Genomic DNA, 22,258 nt, shown 5'->3' on the forward strand with positions numbered 1-22,258 from the left:
GGAGCCCTGGCCCAGGCTGCCCAGAGAGGGTGCGGAGTCTCCTGCTCTGGAGACTTTCCAACCCGCCTGGACGCGTTCCTGTGGGGCTGCCCTGGGTGACTCTGCTCTGGCAGGGGGTGGCACTGGATGATCCCCAGAGGTCCCTTCCAACCCCAACATTCTGTGATTCTGTGATTATAGACCCACCCAGACCAGCAGCGTTGTACCTAGTGCAGCACTTCAGAACCAGCTTGCTTGAGGTACCACTGGGATTTCAGTTCACCTTCAGGATGGCTGCTCCTGCATTACCTGGAATAGCAGCACCTCAGACTTGCTACGCCGTGCTACAAGCTCATGCTCCTTTGCAGACTGATGGAAGAGTGCAAGCGTATCGAGCAGCCAAACACAACCATGACAGCGCTTGGCCAAGATTCACTGGGCTTCCCTGAAAGAACATCGCTGTGCGAGGGCTGGGGCTCGGCACAGGCAGGCAGGGCGCCTCTCCCGAACGCAGCACGTGAATCTCAAGGAAAGAAATCTCACCGCACATGAGCTCGTCAGAACTGTCGATGCAATCGGGAAAGGAGTCACACTGTTGCTTCGGGAGGATGCACTGGCCACTCTCACATCGGAACTGGTTGGGCAGACAAATTGCTGCACAGAAAGAAAGAAAAGATTAGGCACTCCTCGCACGGGAGCGTTCCAGTGTCTTAAGAAAACCAAAAGAAGTGACACATGAAGCCACAGTGCATTTGATATTATGACCACGCAGGCACCAGAACACCTGCTCTGCTGCTGTGAGTAAAATCCAAGTCCACAGTGCTCCTTCTCGTTGTTGTACATCCTACTCAGTGGGGCTAAAATAAAATTTTGATCCTGGTAACTCCCCGTCCTTTGTTGAATCAGTCCTGTTGAGGCAAAACTGGCATCAAATCAGCAAGAATCTCTTACAATAATTGACAAAGTGTAGCTGATCACCTGAGATGTCAACAAAATGTAGTAACTCGGCATATAATAAAACCTTACGGAGTCTGTACTATCTTCTGTAGCCCTGTAGAGCACAATCTTGCTAAATAACTGTTAAATTTCCTATCTATGTTCAGAAGCCTCTGCTTCAGCAAAAACGACTTCTTAATTAACTCTGGACTCTCCACCACGTCAAAGCATATCTAATGATCAGTAAAGAGACTGGCTTACGAGGGCGAGTAACCAGCAGTCCTGGAAGGTTCACTGCATGGGTTACTCAATGCAAAAAGGAGAAAGGTTCTTTTCTTCTTCTGGAGAAGATCACAGAATCACAGAATGTTGGGGGTTGGAAGGGACCTCAAAAGATCATCTAGTCCAGCCCCCCTGCTAGAGCAGGATCACCTAGAGTGGATTCCACAGGGATCCACATTCTCATTTTGGATCACAGCCCCGGTGGTGGTGTGGAGCTCCTGAAGAGCTGTACTTAGTTGGGAGTTTGCAGAGTGTTCTCATAAAAGAGAATTAAATTATCTACGGAGAAAAAGAAGCTAGCTAGAACCTCCAAGCACATCGGCTCCTGATCTGGACTGTTATGCCCCCAGTAAGTTGGGTGTAGCTCCACAAGGTCCTACAGTACACACAAAATACACACACGTTACAGAGGCTCTAAAAGCACCTAGAGCTCCCACCACTCCTTGTGTCACGAGAAGGGCCGAGTTCCGCGTGCACCTTCCGATTTGCCGTGACTACCTGCCCTCTACTTATTCTCTCAACTGTCTGCTGTTCCTTTGCCTTCCAACAAGATTTCCGTCTTAATATCCTTTCCCTTCTCATGTCCCGTATCTTCTGCTGCTGTCCTGCCCTGTTGGACCCCTTGTTTCTTCTTGATCCAGCAATGGACAACTTGGAGCACCAAAGTTTCTTGGGTGGCCTGGTAATCCAGCTGCAACAGTTCCTGACAGACCGTTAACCTTGTGACTGCCGCTGGGTATGACAGGACTGTCTAGCAGTGCCATAAACACTTCAGGAAGATGAAAGGCACAGTCTTGAAGATGTGGGTCGAGAACCACGAGTATATCCAAGACCATTTCTTCGGCCACTTCCAGTCATAACCTGCACCATCTGTGTCAATGCTTCACATTCAGCCCTCCCAAAAGCACGCCTTGGGGAACCAGGGGAAGTGGCTTCTGAGAGAATCAAAGAATTGAACTCAGACCCATGGGAAGGCAGTGACTACCCCTGCCGGGAGCAGAAGGCAATTCCTCTGGTGCCTGAGGTCTAGCAGAAGGGTTCTCTTAAACCCAGTTAGCCTCATCACCCCAAGAAACCTCATATAAAAAACAAGAAAGCACTCCATGCCACCTTCCCTTCCCCAAACACAGAGGGTTACGGGCTGACACGCACTAAGGGGTGAGAAAGATCTGTTGGTTTTGTTTTTCTTAGGAACCCTGGACTGTCAAGATTCCTGAGGACTACCAAGGCCACATTTTCCACATCTCCCTCAGTCTAACCCTGGACGCTGAGTATCTCTGTAGCCCTTCTAGGGAAGTGTCAGGCAGCATCCTGGATCAAAGTCTAGTCTCGGGCGGCCGAGTGCTTGCAGAGGGTAAGCGTACACACACTGAGCACTCGACTGCTCAAGAAATGTGTCTTCAACGACTCTAGGGCAGATGGTAAGGCTCCTCTGTGCCCTCAAAGGGGCTGTGCAGGGCAAGGCAGGCACTTGCAGCTCACACAAAGGGACACTGGCAGTAAGCTCGCCAGCAGCCCCCACCGTTTCGCGAGGGGCATGACCAGAAGCACACTCCACTTTGACTCTGTGTGTGGACAACGGCACTGCCGCGCTGCATATGGGCTCCACGGGGGAGAAAGCGGGGGGCTGGAGCAGCTCCCTGTGAGGACGGGCTGAGAGAGCTGGGGCTGCTCAGCCTGGAGAAGAGAAGGCTCCCACAGGGGAGACCTCAGAGCAGCCTCCCCGTGCCTGAAGGGGCTGCAGGAGAGATGGGGAGGGACTGCTTACAGGGGTGTGTAGCGACAGGAGGAGGGACAACAGTTTTAAACTAGAGCAGAATTGATTTAGATTAGATGTTAGGAGGAAGTTCTTTACTCAGGGTGGTGAGACCCTGGCACAGGTTGCCCAGAGAGGGGGTGGAAGTCCCATCTCTGGAGACATTCAAGGTCAGGTTTGGTGGAGCTCTGAGCAATCTGATGTAGTTGAAGATGTCCCTGCTTGCTGCAGGGGGTTGGACCAGATGACCTTTAGAGGTCCCTTCCAGCCCAATGCATTCTATGATTCTGTGCTTCTCCTGATGAAGCTGTACAGGTAGAAAGTACCACCTCCCACAAGAAAGACAGGAACCTGGCTGATCCTCTTCTTGCTTGCAAAGAAGGCACTGGTGTGCTGCTGTCGAGGCTCAGAGTTACAGAAGACATTGCAAATCCACCAAAGTGCTCACTGAAAGATCCACAAAAATTGACCCCGCTGGCCCCGTGGCAATGGTTAGCTGCTGAGGTAGGTAATTATGCAGTAAAAAAAAAAAGCATGTGGTAAATTGCGCCAGTTTCTTTCCTGTTTTCATTCCAAATATGGATTAAAGATACTCTCCCCAGCCTCCCCCCTGTGTATAGTTACATGGTCAGCACTTCATGTAGCTACAGAGCAGTTTGATTTGAGCAAGAGTAAGATCGAGGGAAAGAAAAACAGAATCAGCGGAGAGCTTAGTTAGGCTTATGGCTGAGGCTGTTTTCCTCTACTTCAAACTAAAAATCATATATAGGTCAAGAACAGTTAGAATGCTGAATAGATGCTTATGCTAGAACCATGAGTTCAGGAATATGAATCTTACTGTCGCAATCTGCTTCATCAGATTTATCTTGGCAGTCAATCTCCCCATTACACCGCAAGTGTGCATCGATACACTGCCCCTTCTCGCACTGGAACTGGGATGCGGAGCATATGGGGCAGCTATCTTCATCGCTCTGGTCGTCGCACTCTGGGAAGCCGTCGCACCGCCAGGCCATGGGGATGCAGTCAATCTCCCCAGTTGCACACGTGAACTGGTCTGGGGAACAAGTTGGAGGCTCTGGTGAAAGAGAAAACAAACGACGTCCGTGTATTCAATTTTAGCTCTTACAACAGAGAGAAACTGTGGTGGAGTTGTTCAAGGAAAACACACTTATACCCGGACTGAAGTTCTTCTGTGACAATGTTAAAAATCCAGCAAAAAAGGGAAACATGATTTTGCACAGGCAATGAGATTCTGCCAACTTCAGAACAAACCCCCACTGCACGTCGGCTGAAGAAGCACACTCTAGCAGGCGAGCACCGAACTAAGGGCAGCAACTACAAATACTTACTTTGGCTCTGACAGCCACCTTTTGGAAGACACTGTCATGCACATAAATTCAAACGAATACTCAATTTGTAACTGCAAACCACATTCCACACGTCTAATCCCTGCAGTTATGTTAGCCCGGAAAAATTCTTCATAAAAACGCCGGGTTAATTGGCAATCACTACATCTAAAGCATATAACATCTGCTTCTGTGGCATCTGTTCCTCTGTTTTTCTCATGTCTTTCTCTATTTGTCCCATGGTTTCTCCCCAAACAAATTTCTGTGTCAGATATGAATTGAAAAATACGGACGGAGAAGAAAATATCCGTAAAGGCCTGTTAAAAGATGAAGCCAAGTCCTCTTGCTGGAAAGTCTCCGGGCTGCAGGTCAGTGGACCTTCAGAGAAACACATTTGATGTTGCATTTCTGGTTGCACATGGCAGGCACAAGCTTGCATTTAAAACCCCGTCAAGAGCATTCATAACTATACGTGGATAAATGTTCTCCAGCCAAAACAGCCATTAATCACCGGATTAACATCACCAGATACTGGTCATTGTCTGCTCCCATGGCAGACGAGATGGGTTAAAAAGTTGCAGGCTTAGTGAAGGATTAAAATGAAAAAAACCAGACACTGAACTGGAGGCCCCTTAATGTTTAGATTTATAGCTGAAGAAAACAAAGGAGTGGGACACGAGACTCTCTTGTTGGGCACGTTGTGCAACAACAGCGCGGCAAGAAACACAAGCAGATTGATTTCCCCCCCTGCCCTCCCCAGATGTAGTGTTGTGGTCATGGGAAAGAAAACAGTTTAGAATGGAAACGACTCTCCCATGGGAGGTCAGAGTTCAGCCAGAAAATGAAATCCACAGCAAAATGAATACATTAAAAGAAGTCAAGAGGGCCAACAGAGCCAAACGATTTAAGATATGATGCCTCCCAAACAGAAATGGTGCGGGTTTTGTGTTGTTTTGAAAATCCCCTCTGCAATTGGAGGGTAACAATTTTCAAAAATCCTCTTATTGCAAAAGGGAAGTCTAAAGGAGCAGCCTACCACGTGGAAAGAGGAGAGCTACCTTAATTAAAAAGGAGCTCTTGGCTTGCATTTCGTAACGAGGCAGTGCAGCGTCTCATGCTCCGAGGGCCAGCAAATTCCTCGGAAAGACTGGAGCATCGCACGGTGAGAATCACATGCGCAGTTCTGCTGCTAGGTCATCACGAACTGATACGCCATCAGCTTATTAGCATTTGTGTAAAGCACGGACCGGTCGCCTTATACAATTATAAAATGTAAGTAGAAGATGCAAGTATTTTAAGGCCAAAAAAGAACGCTGTGCTCACAACGGTAAGTCACACATGCCTGAACACTGAGGCAGAAAACAGCTGGCAGAAGAACCAAAGGTCACTCTAACACACGCCGCAACAGGCACGGTGTGTAAGTCCCCATCGTGGATCAGAACGCAACCTCAACCCCACCTTTTTCAATAAAAACTACTTTGCGGTACCGTTAAACAGAACTGACCTCCACACGTCAAGAGATTCTGCAGAAGCACAAGGTGCTCAGGACACGAACATCTCGGAGTGCCGTCCCCTTTGGCAATGCAGATGTGCGAACACCCACCATTGTCACGGGAGCACGGATGCACGGCTGGAGAAACACACAGAAAAGAGTATTAGGCAGCATAAAAGAAATCGTAACTACTCCTGGCCAGAGGAAAAAAATCACAAAACCACTCACAAACCACTTTGGGTCGAGTAACCAAGACTTCACTATGAATTAATAGTAGGGAAAATAATAATAATTAAAAAAAATCACAATTTTTCAGATCAGTGCTCAAAAGGTGATTTACTCCTTCAGGAGGAGTACATTTCTCCCAGCCACAGGGATATGGAGACCTTTAAAAGACTTCTAAAAAGAATTCAGGAGCTCGGGTGGAGTGGAACAAGACGGCAGATATGAGAAGGTGGCATTTACAGCGCACCTAGACAGCCCAGCTGGGTTTCTGAGGCAGGCAGGCACCCAGACTGAGCACCCGCCACTGCAGAATGCCAGCTCCAAAGCCTTCAGCAACTCTGATGTGGGAGAGCCCTTAACATCTAGCCTCCCCGCTTCCCCGTTACTCACACAACTCCAGTATAAGCACACAGTTGATTTTTGTTTTTACAACACACAGGATATAAATTCTTTTTAAACAGTGCTGATAATTAAAGAAAAAACCACCTTTTTGCATCTTTCAGTATTATCTTTGAAATACGCTAAAATGCAAGAAATGGCACAGAAGAAAAAATGAGTATTGTGAAAGAAAAGGGAACATCTTGACGAGAATTAGAACATAGAAACTACTGGAGGTTCAATACTTATGCCACCTGATCTGTAACAGCTTACCCACACGGGCACATTTGGAAATACTTTCAGCTGTACAGAACCTAATGGATGTGGCAGGAAGGGTTGCCAAGTGGAATTATTTCTTGTGAAAATTGAAGCATTACACACAAATGCAGCCTTCCTTCACAAAACAACTCATCGCAGGCAACCGAGCTGAGAGAGGCCGCTGTCATCAGCCCTGTTCCCCACATCTCCACTGGGCTTTTAAATTCTCTTTAACATCCTGGCTGAGCAGGAGGAGCTGCGGGTTCTCCCGCTGTGAGTGACTGCTTTAAGGGGTTTCTGCGCTCTCCCTCAGACCACAGGTCCTCGGGTCACCACGCCGGAAAAAGAAGGTCCTGCCATACGTGATTCCTTTCAGAAAAGCTAAAATGGTTATGCCTCCGACGGGAGAGAAATTCCACATCCGCAGTAACTCCCTGTAGGAGCTTCCTGCCCGTTCTCCCTCCTTCCCTGGCAGCTTTTTCGTCACGGCTTGGGCTAAGTCAGACCAGCTGCGCTTTACACGAGGGTCTGGAACGCCTGGAGAAGAGGCAAATACAACACTTTTCTTTCCTTTTAAAGGTTATTTCAGGTTCTAATACTTTGTTGTACTTAAAAAAAAGAGCAACCACCATTATCAGCAGCTTTTAGAGTGAATTTGGTATTAAGTGAGCTTGTACCAAGCAGGTAACTAAGTGCCATGAAATGCCCTGTTCTGGCTGTGCAGAAATACTCCCCCGGACAAGAATGAGGAAATTGTCCTCCTCTTCTAGGATCCCAGCCGGTCACGATCCAAGTGCTCTGTGGCTTCCCTGAAGCCCACTGGGCAACTTTACTAACAACGTTCAGTTGGAGGAGGACTCTGAGAGCCGGCCCAAGAGCGCGAGACACCAGCTATTGAAATAAACTCACAGAATTCCTCCATATCAAGCTCTTCCACAGCATGAATGCCCGTGAGGTGAGCGATTCGCCCTTGAATTCTAGTCCTTTTGTACCCGTTGATCTTCTCCACTCTCTCAATCATCTGCTGCTGCCGATCGATCCAGTACAAGTGGTTGCCCAGCACTGTGAGGCCCATCGGCTGCAGGATGTTGGAGTCCTCCAGGGTCACGCGGTTCGCACCTGAGAGCAACAAAAACAGACACCAGCTTTACACCAGCGTGCTTCGAACCAGCAAAACCCCAACCAAATAACCAAAGCGCACCCTGAAAATAGTTGGCTATGAGGTCAATGGCTTCCCTTTGTCTACGCAGACCAAGGCTCTGCTTGTTTGGCCTCGTATCAGGTAAATACAAGGTCAGGGCTGACAGTCCCGCCTGTCTGCAAGGGCCTGTGGCGGTAAGATGAGGCGTGATGATTTTAAACTAGAGCCGGGTAGATGTAGATCAGATATTAGGAAGAAGTTCTTTAACTCTGAGGGTGGTGAGACACTGGAAGGTGTTGCCCAGAGCAGCTGTGACGCCTCCTCCCTAGCAGTGCCCAAGGCCAGGCTGGACGGGGCTTGGAGTGACGCGGGCTGGTGGGAACAGAGGTGTCCCTGCCCAGGTCAGGGGCTGGAACGAGAGGATCCTTGAGGTCCCTTCCAACTCAAACCGTTCCGTGACTCTGCAAACCAGCTGCCAACAGGTACAACGTGACCCACAGCCAGCCCTGAGCAGCCTCACGGCGACACGCTCTGTCACCGCGGGAGACTGCGAGAGGTCCCCAGGAGCCTGGGTCGCAGACTCAGCTCTTGGGCCAAGGGCAGACGACGTGTTCCCCCCGAGCAGTACCCAAAGCAAGAGCGAAACCCAGCCACCTGGCTCCGCTGCCGCTGCTCAGACCGAACACGCACACCACGCAAAGCCCGGGGAAGCACACCAAACCTGTCGCATGCCGCACCACAGCCACCCAGGTACCATCACAGGAGACAAGCTCATATCCCACAGCCACACTTCTTCCTTCACCTTTTTTTTCTTCAGTAATCAACCAGAAAACCCAAACTCCGAGTAGCCCAGCGTGCTCTTAAACAGGAAGCCTATCCAACACTCAGAATGTGTAAAAACCCACAAAACAAATGTGTAAAAACGCTCAGAAATGTGTGAAAACCTGCTCTCAGCCAACGTGTACAACACAGGTTAAGTAAAAATGCAGTTATGACTGCTTTTAACTCTAGTTGCTCGCAGTCTTCTCCTGTGTGCTGCCCTACACTTAGTGGCATTTAATTGTTGCTTTTCTTATGCTCGTCTAGGGTGAGTAAGAGATTCCAAATTATCCTATTAATTCTGAGGCTGTGTGTGCCTACATATACTGGATATATTTGATAAACAAAACTGTAACTTGGCACTTCTTCCGCTCTCGTATCTCATTTTGCAATAAAGGCCTTATGTCTGCTTGCGTTTAAAAGTTTTGAATAGCTGCACAAAATGAGATTATAGAATCTGGATGTGTAATAGAAACGCTATGAGCACTGGATTCAACTAATTTGCTGCATAAATTATGTAGAGCTCAGCCAAGCATACGAATGGAACACATTTCAATTAGAGATTCTGTTAGTTTTGCACATAAAATTACCGCCTGCGATGACTCCTGCTTGACCATCATGACAGACGGCGGGCACGCAAAACAAATTTAGTTACAGAAAGAGCAGAGATTCTTGGACTTGCAGTTGGGGTTTTAGCTCTTCCTCCCTGAATTTGTTCCCAAACCAACGAGGAAGATAGCTTGGTGTCACCCCTTTTTCAGAAGAAGTGTGCATGCGACACTGCAGCCTCGGTTTTAATCTCACACATCTACTATTGTACAACTTCCAAGGTCCCACTGGGTTTTACTCTCACAAAGAGTAAAGATTTCACCCTTGTAAAGAGTACGAGAGCAGAAGAGATGCCCCTGCACTAATTTTACTAAGTGGGCGCTGAACCTGACCCTTAGTCCCACTCTCTAGCAGTGCAGTCCCTGAGATGCTCCTTATCTTCTCCTAAACAGGTCTTAGAATTGAGAAATAGTAGGAAATATTCCGACAGAAGGTTTTCATTTCCCCAGCAACCTGCTGAGCACCCTCACCGGGTGTCACTGCGTAATTCTGACTCGTTTTGCCAGACTAAGCCTCGTGTTTTGATCCAAAAGCGCCATTTTCACTTGCGTTCTAGATACCACAAGAAAAGCCTTGACTCGACATAAAAAACACAGCCTCCCAAATCCAGGCCTAAACTGGGCTGCATTTAACGGGTTTGGGGAGCGTACATTGCACATCATCTTTTTTCTCCCTCATCTGCAAAATGCTGAACACCGGTGATTTGGGAAGCAGCTGGGTACGGTCAGTAATCTCTACTGCAGTTACGTTGGATTTGATCTGGAGTAAATAACAGTCCAAATTATGAATCATTTTAAAAGGAGAGGCAAAGGGCACCTATGACACCCTTATGGCGTGACACCATGATGGATGACACCGACAGACTGCTGCTTAGAAGATCGATCAAAACGAAAATCTCCATCTGAATAAACAAAAGGATATTTTCAACAGACAGGGGTAGGAAAAAGGAAGAGAACACGTGTTTCATTCAATACATGTTACTGAATTCCTCATTAAATACTTTGATTCCCAGATTGAAGCAGACGCGTGGTCTTTCCAAGATGGGACTCAATAGTTAAAGGTAAAGAGCATTAAGCTGGAATGATGCACAACCCCCCTATTTAAGGTCTAATTGAACACCCAGCATGTTCTCACCACAGCAATCTTACACCTTCTCCAGTCACTTCCACAATAACATTACAAACTACTTTTTATTGACCGGTGTGGCTGAGTAGCCAATGGTTTACGAATGTCTAAAAAGCATCAGCAACTCCAACTGAAAAACCCAAGAACCTCATGAAGAAAACGGTGAGATGGGTTTATGGTTCTTTCATCCCTCTCTGAGTTAAGCGCTGGACATCCAAGGGCATTCCATGATTTAGCAGGATGCTGTCAACCCGAAGCTTCGGAACCCTCCACAACCACATCACCTCCCCACGTCTGTGAGGGAATTAGCTTGTCTCGACGAGTCGAACTGGCATGAAGGATGCCGTACAAAATTTTGGTCCAATTTACTCAGCAGCCTGAGTTTACACCCAAAATCCTTTTGCTAATATATGCCCATGTTGAAGTGTTTTGCTCAGCAAATACTTTTAAGAAGAACTAATTAAAGCCAACATAGCTTTGGCCGTCCAATTCCTTCTGAAGTTGTGATGCAAAACTGCAACAAAATATTTTAAAATAAAAACGTGCTGCTAACTCATTTAAAAATTCAACAGCTCAGTGAATCAAATCACCGAGAGCTCAGCTGGATCAAATACAACCATAGCTTTCTGGCTATGTGATACATACCCTCTAGTAAATAAATACTGTAGCTTTCCCTTGCTTTTAGCGTACCTATAAGGTTTGATTTGTTAGCTGTCACCCCATCAAAAAAATGGGCACTAAAAGCTTTGGTTCAATATTAACCAGAGGAAGTTCAGTTTTCCACAAAGAAATGGATTAAAATATCTATGCAGTATGCAAACGTGTGCTTACATGGAGTTTTAACGTCAGGAAAAGGAAGGACATGCACAAAGGCAGCTGCCATCCCAGGATACAACCACCAGCGGCTGACAGACAGCCTGGCTGCTGATTTATTTATAGATCGGTTTCCCTCACTCCTGCTGTCAGGTCTTATTCATTCCAGACTTGGATCTAACCCAGTAACGAAGGGACTCCTCTGCATTTTATGCTGCCTCCACCTTCCACGCCTGCTGGCTGTGACCTGACCCGGCACACGCACCAAGTCGAAGGGGAAAAACGACGTTCGTGTACATACGAGAAGACCCAGGCAGAGGCAGGTGTGCGGTACGCTACAGCTTCATTGATACGGCTTCCTATTACCCGGCTGCCCCCTCTTTATCAGGAGTAACACTACTTATTGACCACATCCTCCCTTCTCGAGTCATAACTTCTCCCTGGTATGTTCCCGCTCTCCCCAACCATGTGATTTCCACAGAATGCTCCCCGGTGCCTCTTCTCTCTCACTCTTGCTTTTGGGGTTATTTTTCTTCAGCCACAAAATCCACCCAATAGGAAGCTTTTCCATCCTGTCATTTTCCTTTTGGATTTCCCCCCAGAGCACTTCTCCCTTCATCACTAGGCAAAATGCTCTCAGCATCAGTTTTAGGTGCTCAAAAGTGAACGACCCTTGTAAAAAAAGCAAACATTTTTCTCATGTTTTAGTTCACTGCCTCACTGCAACACAAGGGAAGGATGTGACTACACGGCAAGAAGAGAAGAGCCACCAAAAATTGGAGAATCGTCCCTTTATGGCAGACGCCAATCACTAGAAAAGCCCAGCCTCTGCTCCCTTGCGGTAGCTCACTTCTGTCTGTGCTTCCTTTAGGAGTTTCATTTCTTAATACACGGATGATGATGATGATGATGATGATGATGATGAAGATGAGAGAACGAATGGCAAGTCAGAACGTACGGCCATTGGTTCCCTGTGCACGCTGCTCGCCAGAGGAGCGAGCCCATTTCTCCACTTCTTCAGCACTATTAAGCGCTTTAAGAAGTCAACGATGAGCAGTTCTCTCTAAGGTCCATGCGGCACTACTGCTATGGACGTGGACTGATGTTTTATTTTACTAACATGGGAAAATCGCAATGAGCTGACATCAGCACTGGTTTGCAACACTGGTGTTCCAGACAAGCTGCCTCATCATGCATTTTAGAAGGAAGTCATTCTCTGCCCTGTTTGTTTTTCGAGCTACCTTGATTTACTGAGCTGTGAACTCCAGAGAAAGAAAAAGAGTTATGCAAACTTCTCAGACCATAAGGGAAAAAAGAAAGGGCACGGGGCAGGTTACATAGGGGTTCCATGACTGGCAGCACGTATTTAAATCTGATATTGCAAGAGTTACTTTCAGAACACATCAAAAGACAAATGGCTCTCTTGGAGGGCGGCAATCATTACAGACACATTTATTCCAATCACATCAAAGATGGGAGCCCACCAGCAACTGTCACCCGTGACTGCCTACACAGAGCTGGCAACGGAGGAGAAAGATCTTACTGGGATCAGCATCAAAGAGGGAATGATGTCCTGTACACAAACGCACCCTCTCCACTCCAAATGTGTGACTGCATACCACATACCTGACAAGTCACAGCTTTCGATGCGCTTCAGATCTGCATCCACCCAGAAAAGCTTTCCAAGTTTGTTGTCGATCACCAGAGCTACCGGTCGGATCAACCCGGTTGTAAAAAGCACTTCCCTCTCCGTGCCATCCAGGGCCGCACGCTCGATCTTGGGAGCTCGCTCTTGCATGTTGGTGAAGTACATGTACCTGAGAGCAAAGACACCGCTTGCTTAACCGAGCACTTCTGAAGGGAGGCACCGCGCCTTCACACGGGGCTCTGCATCACAAATATGTGCTGCGTGGCATACTGAGATAGCCTGAAATTAAGAGCATTTCTCTTAAAATGTGTCAGCACCCAGCACTGCCGCACTGGCAGCACCGCTCCGGCAGTGGAGGTGGAGGCTGTAAGAGGCAAGCACAACACCTTCCATCCCCATCCTCGGGTAAAGCTGCCCCCAGCCCTGAATCAAAGCCCAACAGCTCTTCCTGAGAAAAACATTAACTGTCACCCCCTCTCCCTCTGGGTTGCCTTCCTTCTCAGCAACCAGACGTTCCTACCAAACCTGAGAGGAGTGAAAATCACAGAGGGAAGAACGACTGAGGTCAGCGTGTTCCTGAGGTCTTAGTTCCAAGAATTTTTTCTACCTGCCTAAGCCAGTTCAGCTGCAAACAGTCTCTGCACTGGGCAAAAAGGGCTCAGGCGCCCACAGGATGACCTGAGAAGAGCCTTGGGGAAGAGCCCATGGTTTTTGCAGCGGTGGCTGACAGGGGCAAGCTCCCTCACAGAGCCGGCTGCGCTGCTGCAGAGCTCACGTGCGGCCGAGGGAGCGGCGGAGGGAAGGGCTTCTGGAGCTCAGGACAGAGATCACTCATTCAGCTCTCCCAGGTAGCCAGAGTGTTCAGTCTCCCTCTCACCTTTTCCTCCTTTAATTTAAAAACAGATTTATCTTTAAATCATTTGAAAGCCTGACTAGGAAAGTTGAGAGTTTTAGAGATCAACAAATCCAAACTTCCATTTTAATGGAGAAAGCTGATAAGCTTTTATAAACACAAACTATGTCCAAGTGACTTAACCCCAATAAGATTAGAATCTTTCCACTAATGCTTCTCTCCCTGCACCAGCTTTTGAGCTGTGCAGAGTACACTGAGTATTGTATGAAATACCAATCCTGTAAATGCTCCAGATAAAGTCTTTGGGTACTGTGAGATATTGTCATCCTCGTCCGTCAAGCACACCGTAAGGCATTTAATAGCAGATCGGGATTTAAGCAGCTACCTTGTCAAAGAGGGATGTAAAGAACTGCCTTTGACCTCTGAGAAAGAAGCCAGTAACCACTCGGAGTGGAGGTGGGGTCTGCTGCATCTAACCAAAACCGCTTTGTGGCCAACCAACAGACTGTCCCCCTGTGGGAGATGGCTCTAGTGCATCCTGCCTGTTTGAATCCATTCCAGAAGTTTCTGAGATACACATTAAGGCAGAACTAACTTAAAAACACAGAGAGCTCCAGGAGCTTGTCTGTTTGTCTAATGTTACACTGTAACATCAGCAAGAATAGTTTTAACATACAAGAAATTCCTTTTTTTCCTCCTCCTGGAAACCTTTGGTTGATGATGACTTAAACCATTTATGAGCCAGATCCCCAGCTGACACAAACTCAGTGGGAACTCTCCTGGTTTCCCTACCAGGCGCAGGGTTGGGCAGCGAACGGGGTAAGGTGGGTTCGCTTTGCTTCCCCGCCTGGGTCAGCTCCTCTGCGCAACCCTGTGAAGGTCGGACTCAGAGAAGGAGAGAATGGGAGCAGCAAGCTGGGTACCTTTAAAAGCCAGAATCGGACAAGCAGTCGCCTGCACCCTGAAGAATTAAGCATGCGAAAATTCTCTTTTTTAAAATATCGGGTTGCAACGCGCGATTCCCATGCGCAGCTGGCATGGAAGCCGAGAGTGCTCTCTGCAGAAAGGAGCCTCACCCTCGCTCTGCGTTCACCACGATGGCCCTGGGCCTGTCGTGCTCCCCTCGCAGCACCATCCCGATGGACTCGCCGCTCAGCCTGTGCACGTTCACCGAGTTGGTGGCCTCGCAGGTCCAGTACAAGGTGTGGCTGTAGATATCGATGCTGAGGTCGTGCGGCTGCTTCTCCGGGTTCTGGCTTTGGTTGGGAGTGCTCATCACAGTGAAAGGCTGCAGGACACAAGTGGGGAACAATTCCCGGTCGTTATTCTGACTCTTGACTGAAGAACACTAATGGCACAGAAAGAGCGCTTTGTCTGCCTGACGGTCCCGAAACACCTAAAACCGGCCACGAGGAAACCGCAAATACAAGAAATGCAATAAAGCATTTTGGTCAAGAAACCTGAAGATGCCATTCTGTGCTCAGCTTAAGGCAAATGAATTACAGCATCGCTTGTGAAAGTTGTATTTCCAAAATTTGGGTTTAAGCCTCCAAGTTCTGCACAGTGATATACAGGCTTCTTTTTTTTTTTTTTCTTTTTAAATAAAGCTCTATGCCCATCTTGTCTTGACAGTCTCCCTAGAAATAAAAAAAGAATCATTCTTCTCCTGAAATCAAAGGTAATGTGATCCAGGTATGAAATTCATACGCATCACCGGCAAACAGCAAAATATAGCAGTGAAAATTTCCAGTGAAAATTGGAAAGTCAAAATTTGCAGGGCATCTGCACCTTCAAAGCTGTGTGACTGAGGTAGAGGAAAACAGAGCAAATGAATCTGCTTTGCAATTTGCACCTAGCAAGTACCAAAGAGAAGCTAGATTGCAACAATTAGCACCTAGCACGATCCCAAAAAAGCAAGAGCAAAACTTCTTCAGAATTCATCCACACCCCAGATAGCTGCTCACCCCAAAATATCTCCTCCCAATCTTAAGAAATGGCCAAAATATAAAATTGTCATCTCTTCCTTCAAAGGAAACTGCAAAACCTCTTGAGTCCCTAGAGACCAGCCCGCTCCCACTGACATCACATCACGTCGTTTACATCTGGGTGCCCAAGAACTAGGAAAATATAAGTTGCCCATTGTCCATTTTGGTTTGTAATCCTATTCAAACCGTAGTTTTTAAACGATCTGTTATCCTGACCCGGGAATTAAGCTGTGTTAACCCATAACACTGCCTGGAAGAACAGAACACGTCTTTCCAGCGCTGAATAACGAGCACAAAGATATAATGTCCCCGACTCGGTAAAACAATTAAGTTTGTGGATAAGCCCATCCCCCTCTGGCACAGCAATCAACTCGACATTCACTCAGGGTTCAGCTACGGCTTGGATAGCTGAAGAGTTTTCATTTCGAGAGAGCTTTTCAACGATGACACCATTATCACCCAACTGGCAGGCACAATATTGATTTTAGAATACGATTAATCTGTCCTGAGGATAAATAGCAAGTCTGCCTCATTTCTGTGCCCATCCTCAACTAAAGACTGCATACAACACACCATATTCTACTACACTCCCTTGGGTATAAATTTAATTTATAATTAATCGCAATCCTAAAAGCTTTCAGTAGGTTTCACACATAAATAGAATATACATGAGGAAATGCTGGCAAGAGTGGAGTTTAAATCGATACGAATGCACAGAAAAAGATGGACACAAAACTCTATACACTTTGTAAACTTGCCTGGGTGCCATCATCTTTGGCTCGTTTTATAATATTTTGACGTCCATCCACCCAGTAGATCAATTTATCTAAGGGATCGTAATCGATAGCTTTGACATTCCTTAGGCCATGCATAGGCAGGATGATATCTGGACTCTGCTGGTCATCTGGTATCATGCGGCTGATTGCAGATTTCTGGCTAAACAACAGGAAGCTGGCAGGGGCTGAAACGAGCCAAAAGAGAACGCGTAAGAAAATGCAACTCTCACACCCAGAGCGCAGATAAAGAACACTTACGACAGAAGCCCTGAGACACAGAGATCTTCACAGTGAAAACTAAGATAATTAATAAACAGAGATTTTCGCTATTCAGTTGAAAATGTTTCTTTGTGTACTTCCGGAGGGTAAATGTGCACGCCAGCACTCCTTTGCGTGTTATAAAGTAACCTTGTTCCCCAAGTGGAATTTAAGTAACAGCAGTGCCAGTGAGCAACACACACTCACGGGCTTCCCTGTATTGCCACAGAACCACAGAACTGATTAGGCTGGAAAAGATCTTCAAGATCATGGAGCCCAACCGTTAACCCAGCGCTGCCAGTTCCACCCTGAGCCCTGTCCCTGAGCACCACATCTCCACGGCTTTGAGATCCCTCCAGGGCTGGGGACTCCACCACTGGCCCGGCAGCCTGGGCCAGGGCTTGACAACCCTTCTGGTGAAGAAATGTTTCCCAGTACCCAATGTGGCCACTGATCAGACCCTTCCCCAGCTCCGTTTCCCTTCTCTGGACCCGCTCCAGCCCCTTCATGTTTTTCTCATTCTATGGCACCCAAACCCGAGCACGATGCTCAAGCTGTGGCCTCCCGGGGCACAATCCCTGCCCTGGGCCCGCTGGCCACACCAGTGCTCACCCAGGCCAGGACGCTGTTGGCCTTCTTGGCCACCTGGGCCCACTGCTGGCTCAGCTTCAGCCGTGTCCTCCAGCCCCCCCAGGTCCTTCCCCACCGGGCCCTTTCCAGCCGCTCCTCCCCAGCTGCGGCGCTGCCGGGCTTGGGGTGACCCGAGGGCAGGACCCGGCGCTCGGCTTCCTTGACCCGCAGACAGTTGGCCCCTGCCCCTGCATCAAGCCGCCTCCTGCCCTCCAGCAGATCCGCCCTCCCGCCCAGCTCGGCCCCACCTGCCACCTGACTGAGGGGGCACTCGATCCCCTCATCCGGACCATGGATCAAGATATGGAACAGACCCAGCCCCAACACTGAGCCCTGGGGAACACGCTCGTGACTGGCTGCCAACGGGATTTAAGTCTTTTCCCCACCATTCTCTGGCCCGGCCATCCAGCCAGTTTTTAACCAAGGGAAGAGCCCACCCGTCCGAGCCATGAGCTGCCAGCTCTTCCAGCACAGTGCTGTGGGAGACAGTGCCAAAGGCTTGACTCAAGTCCCGGCAGACACCGTCCTCAGCCTTGCCCCCCTCATCCACTAGTTGGGTCTCCTTCCCATAGAAGGCCATCAGGCTGGTTAAGCAGGAGAGTGTTCTACTAAACACACTCCTACTGGGAGAAAAGACAAAAAAAGAGAAGAAGTAGGTAAATATCATTACACACAACACAGAGGCAATGATGCAGAGGAAAGAGAAGACCATTCCCAAACTCACAGAGAAGTTCTTTGTTTGGAAAGGGTGCTTGGCCGTTCTTCCCTCAGGCCCCAGCAGAGAACAGCTCAAGTCCAAACTCAAAGTCCACGGGTGTACAGCAGCACCGACACGACACCTCCCAACTCATTCTGGGACCATTAATGTTTTTCCCAGGCTCAGCAGAAGGGTTTGCACCAGCCTGAGCGTGCTGATGAGACAGGGAATTATGAGTCCTGGCCCTGCCTCTATACCAAGTTAGCCAAAACCAAGCATCAACCTTAGCCGATTCCTGCTTCCGTTCTTCCTGCTCATTGCTAATTTGACCGAAAACAAGCAAAAGATAGTATTTCAGGTCTTCCAAGGCATTACACAGACTCATCAGCTCTTAGTGAAGAAGAATCACCCCCAGAGTAAGCCTTCATAGCCCCATATAAAACATAAGTAAACAACATCTTGTCTTCAACACACACATGAGACTGTCCCAGAGGATGGGCTCTTGGCCTTGAAGTCACTAGAGCAGCTCCTGCTGACTTCAGATCATCAGCTGCTACCTGGATTTGCCCTCTTGTTTCCTTGTTTAACAGTGTGGCCTGAAGCAGACCAATTGTGTGGCCCTGCCTTAAGTAGTTCAGGGGTAACTCTCTCATCGCTGAAGCAAGCTTTATCCTCACCCTGCAGTTGCAGCCTTCAGAAAGCGCTGACATTCAACTTGGCATGACATCTCAGCGGTGTACCATGAAACTTTGGTTTCCAGTTTTTCCTCCTCACTCCATGTCCTAAAATAAGTGCTTTTTTTGTACAGGTCACAGAGATTCAGCATGTAGTATCTGACCCACAGGAAAACAAAAATATAATACTTCATTAAAGGTAAATTTTACATTTTAAAGAGACTCCGGTTTATGTTTGCTCTCCTTTTTTACAGTAAAAAGCTTAGAAGACACAGCATTATATACCCTAAGATCTTGAGAATGAATTGCCGGTGCAATAATACATGCATTTACTTTTTAAAAGAAAACATTAGAGAATAAGAGCGATGAATACAAACCCAGAGCACCTTCTTATTATAGGTCTTTTTCTACCTTTACTCATACCTTTGTAGTTAAACTAACCAATCCTCAAAGAATAAACATCTTCCATTGCATTCTGGAAATGCAGATATAGCAGCATCAAATCTATACGTAAATCCTGTAACTATTACTATAGTTAAAATCTCAGTCTTCTAGGATAATTAAAAGAATCTTAATTAATCTCAGCTGAGCCTAGAACTACATACACTTGCAAGATCGAATGCTGACCACACTTGCTGTCTAGAAGCCGTTGCGCCGAGATGCTTTGCATCCCCAACCACTCTAACTCACCCAAAGCCCTTCCCACTGAGGCCGATTTCAGCACCACCTGACTGGAAAGCAAAATCCCAGGGAATGCCTCTCGCCTCTTCCAAAGCACCCAGCAGCCCTTCTGGATCAGTCCAGCCCCGCTTGAGGGGGACACACCGAGCTCAGACACAAGAGCTTGGTCTCCGCCGAGGTCAACTGATAATCCTTCCCCCGAGGCGCTCTGTACAAGCTTAAAATCACTTAAAATGTTCTTCAGGCAATTCTAAAATCCTCTTTAGGAATCGCAGAGTGAGCATGTGAAGGAGGCAAACACAGCCAAGAGGCCTCAAGCACAAGTAAATAGCTCGTTGCCAAGGCCAGCGAGGGGATAACCAGACGTGGTTGTACCTTAGCGCAGTCCAGCTGACGTTTGGGACGCAGGGTTCAATATCGGCACCTCCCACAAAGGGCTGGGGGTTTTTTTTGGCCTCTTCCACCTTAGCGCAATCTCATACATCCAGAACAAGAGTTGCAATTACTCGCAGATCACTTGTTCCCAAATTATCGAAGAAATAAGCTTTATTTCTGCCTTCCCCATCACACTTCGAGCCAGTCCCACGTGGCTCCGTTCGCACTCGGAGACCCCACTGAGCACCCACATCCCAAAAATGCACCAGGTAAAGCTTCTTCTCCAGATCTCGTTGGTCCCCAGACGAAGGCGTCCTCTGGCAGTCGGAGACAACACGAAGGAAGACACGAGTGCTGCTGTTCCCATCAGAAGTCATTTTGAGAAATCAGGGCCAAAGTCGCTCTTTGCACAACTACCTTCTCCGTCTGTAGAGCATTCCCGAGAAAATTAAAAGCTGAACCAAACCGCAACAAACAAAATGTGGGAAAGGACTATGCTCTGAAAAGTGTAAAGTTGGCTTTCACCATCTGTGGCTATAACTCAGCAGGGAGCAAGCACGCTGGAAAAGCAGAATAACCTAGTGACAGATGAATTTGCGATGCACACACATCCAGAGGGGCTTCACCTGCTGGGTTTCAGAAGCGCTCCTCCCTTCTCACTGATCTCCCTATGCTTGAGCCAAGGAATTTGTCCCCTCAAAAAAAAAAAAAATAAAAAAGGGGGAAAAAAATAATCCAAGTATGATTTCAAACAACATTGATTAGGGTGATGTTGGAAGGCAGCCTTTGGGATGTAACCCCCTTGCCTCCATGCCCTCCCAACCAGCCTCGGCTGCTCCTGGCGAAGCAGCTGCAAGGTGCACGCAGCGACCGCGCCGAGGCGAAAGGAGAGGGGTAGTACTAGACCCCCAAAAAAGATGGGAAGAGGAAGCGTGCGCGTTAAGAGATCACAGGTACAAAGTGAGCGAAGAAAAACATTTAGGGCAACATATGTTCCTTTGCGCTGCCATCAAAGAAAGAGCCAGCAGACACTGCCCCAAAATCCACACTGACAAGTGTGCATGGACTAGGTGTGAAATAAGGTCCAAGCGCTGCAAAGAAATGTTCTATCCTCGGCATAACCCCAGAGCAGGGAAGACAAGGGCACAACACCTTTTGCAGACAACAACACTACTCTCCCATCAGATGGAGAAGATGCAAGGCCTGGTTACCACTTCCAGCTGCTGCTAAACACTTCATGTGTTGTCAGCTCTCAAAACAAGTGCTGCATTTCGCTCTTCAGCAGAAGAGAATCAACCCTGATTTTGCTCAGGGAAGACAGGCACGTCTCATTTTGTGAGTCGAGGCTAGAACGCAGGGGACAGAGAATCCGTGCTGTGATTTCCAGAAGAACTGTTTGGCCTCCCAAGCTTACCTCCAAGGCTGAAGCTGCACACGTGGGATGGGTCTGGAGACAGAAGGGACAGCACCAAGGCACGCGAGGCTGCCTGAGCAGCAGCTTCAGAACCATTCAGTTCCTTTGGCTGCTGAAGGAAGTTAATGACAGGTTACAAAGCCGTTCCTACAAAGCGCCGCGTGCTAATGAAGGACGAACCAAACAAAGACCGTGTGGCAGAAATAGGCTCTTCATGGCCCCATCATTTCCAGTATTGAAAAAATCCTGCTCTGGGAGGAGAACTGAGGTGGGACGTGCCCAGCTCCATACTTTCAGAGGGAGCTTTGAAGGAAAACACGCCTGGAAATCATCAAGTCTAGGATGGTGACCAACCAGCTGGATCTAATAAACACCTGGGGCTGGCATGAGGTCAGCTGAGCATTCGAACAGGATCCACGTTACACAGGCTCCAAAATAAGATTCATAGAAGCATCGCTACTTCGCGTGTGGAAGAACATCACTCACACTCCTCCTCGTCCCACACATCTTCAGAGCATAACAGCGCACAGCTGGCCGCGTACTGCAGAAGAGCTGGCACATCCCCCCGCATTCACGGGCAGAACGGGGGACTGGAGTGACATCGGTTTGGTCTACTGCTGCCTCTCCTGATATACACAGACAAAAACAGATTTAAGAAATCCTACGAAGCCAGAAAGTCCACACAGACCGCACCGCGCTGCAACCTGTTAAGAACAGCCCAATAAGCAAAAACATTGTCATTAGGCAGCCATAAAGTTACACATCTCCTCCTCCTCTAAATACAAATGACCTCCTCCCGTTTGCAGTGTTTTCCCCACCTGTGGCTTGACCCTCCTGTCAATCTGCACCACATGCCCCAGGAAAGGTGACTCTGATGCTACAGCAGCATCTACAAGCTTCAGGGAATGAGTCAAAACACACCAACGGCTGCAAACAATGAAATAAGAGAGGGAGCTCCCTCACTCAGCGCACCGAACACACCCTCTAGATTCACGTTTGACCAGCTTGGGAATGATTAAGGCAGAGGACAAGGAATAATCTGACATCACTGAGCCTCTGAGAAGGCTGCTGGGGTGGAAATGGTGCTTCTTAAAAAGATGTTGGCAGC

The 22,258-nt window shown here is 48.0% G+C and overlaps 1 protein-coding gene across 1 annotated transcript in view; it reads right to left on the reverse strand.

Moving 5' to 3' along the window:
- The window catches only part of LOC104281287 (low-density lipoprotein receptor-related protein 5-like), a 26,924-nt gene extending 9,035 nt beyond the window's left edge, over positions 1 to 17,889 (reverse strand). Inside the window, exons 1-9 of the mRNA XM_009879236.1 lie at positions 17,747 to 17,889; positions 17,282 to 17,568; positions 16,404 to 16,606; positions 14,737 to 14,948; positions 12,786 to 12,976; positions 7,562 to 7,771; positions 5,804 to 5,929; positions 3,792 to 4,028; positions 523 to 633 (exon numbers count right to left, since the gene is read on the reverse strand). Of these exons, the coding sequence (XP_009877538.1) occupies positions 523 to 633; positions 3,792 to 4,028; positions 5,804 to 5,929; positions 7,562 to 7,771; positions 12,786 to 12,976; positions 14,737 to 14,948; positions 16,404 to 16,606; positions 17,282 to 17,568; positions 17,747 to 17,889 (1,720 nt within the window). The remainder of the gene's footprint in view (positions 1 to 522; positions 634 to 3,791; positions 4,029 to 5,803; positions 5,930 to 7,561; positions 7,772 to 12,785; positions 12,977 to 14,736; positions 14,949 to 16,403; positions 16,607 to 17,281; positions 17,569 to 17,746) is intronic.
- Between the last annotated feature and the right edge of the window lie 4,369 nt (positions 17,890 to 22,258).

The sequence above is a fragment of the Apaloderma vittatum genome, unplaced genomic scaffold, assembly GCF_000703405.1.
Source record: "Apaloderma vittatum isolate BGI_N311 unplaced genomic scaffold, ASM70340v1 scaffold4052, whole genome shotgun sequence".
Classification (NCBI taxonomy): Eukaryota; Metazoa; Chordata; class Aves; order Trogoniformes; family Trogonidae; genus Apaloderma; species Apaloderma vittatum.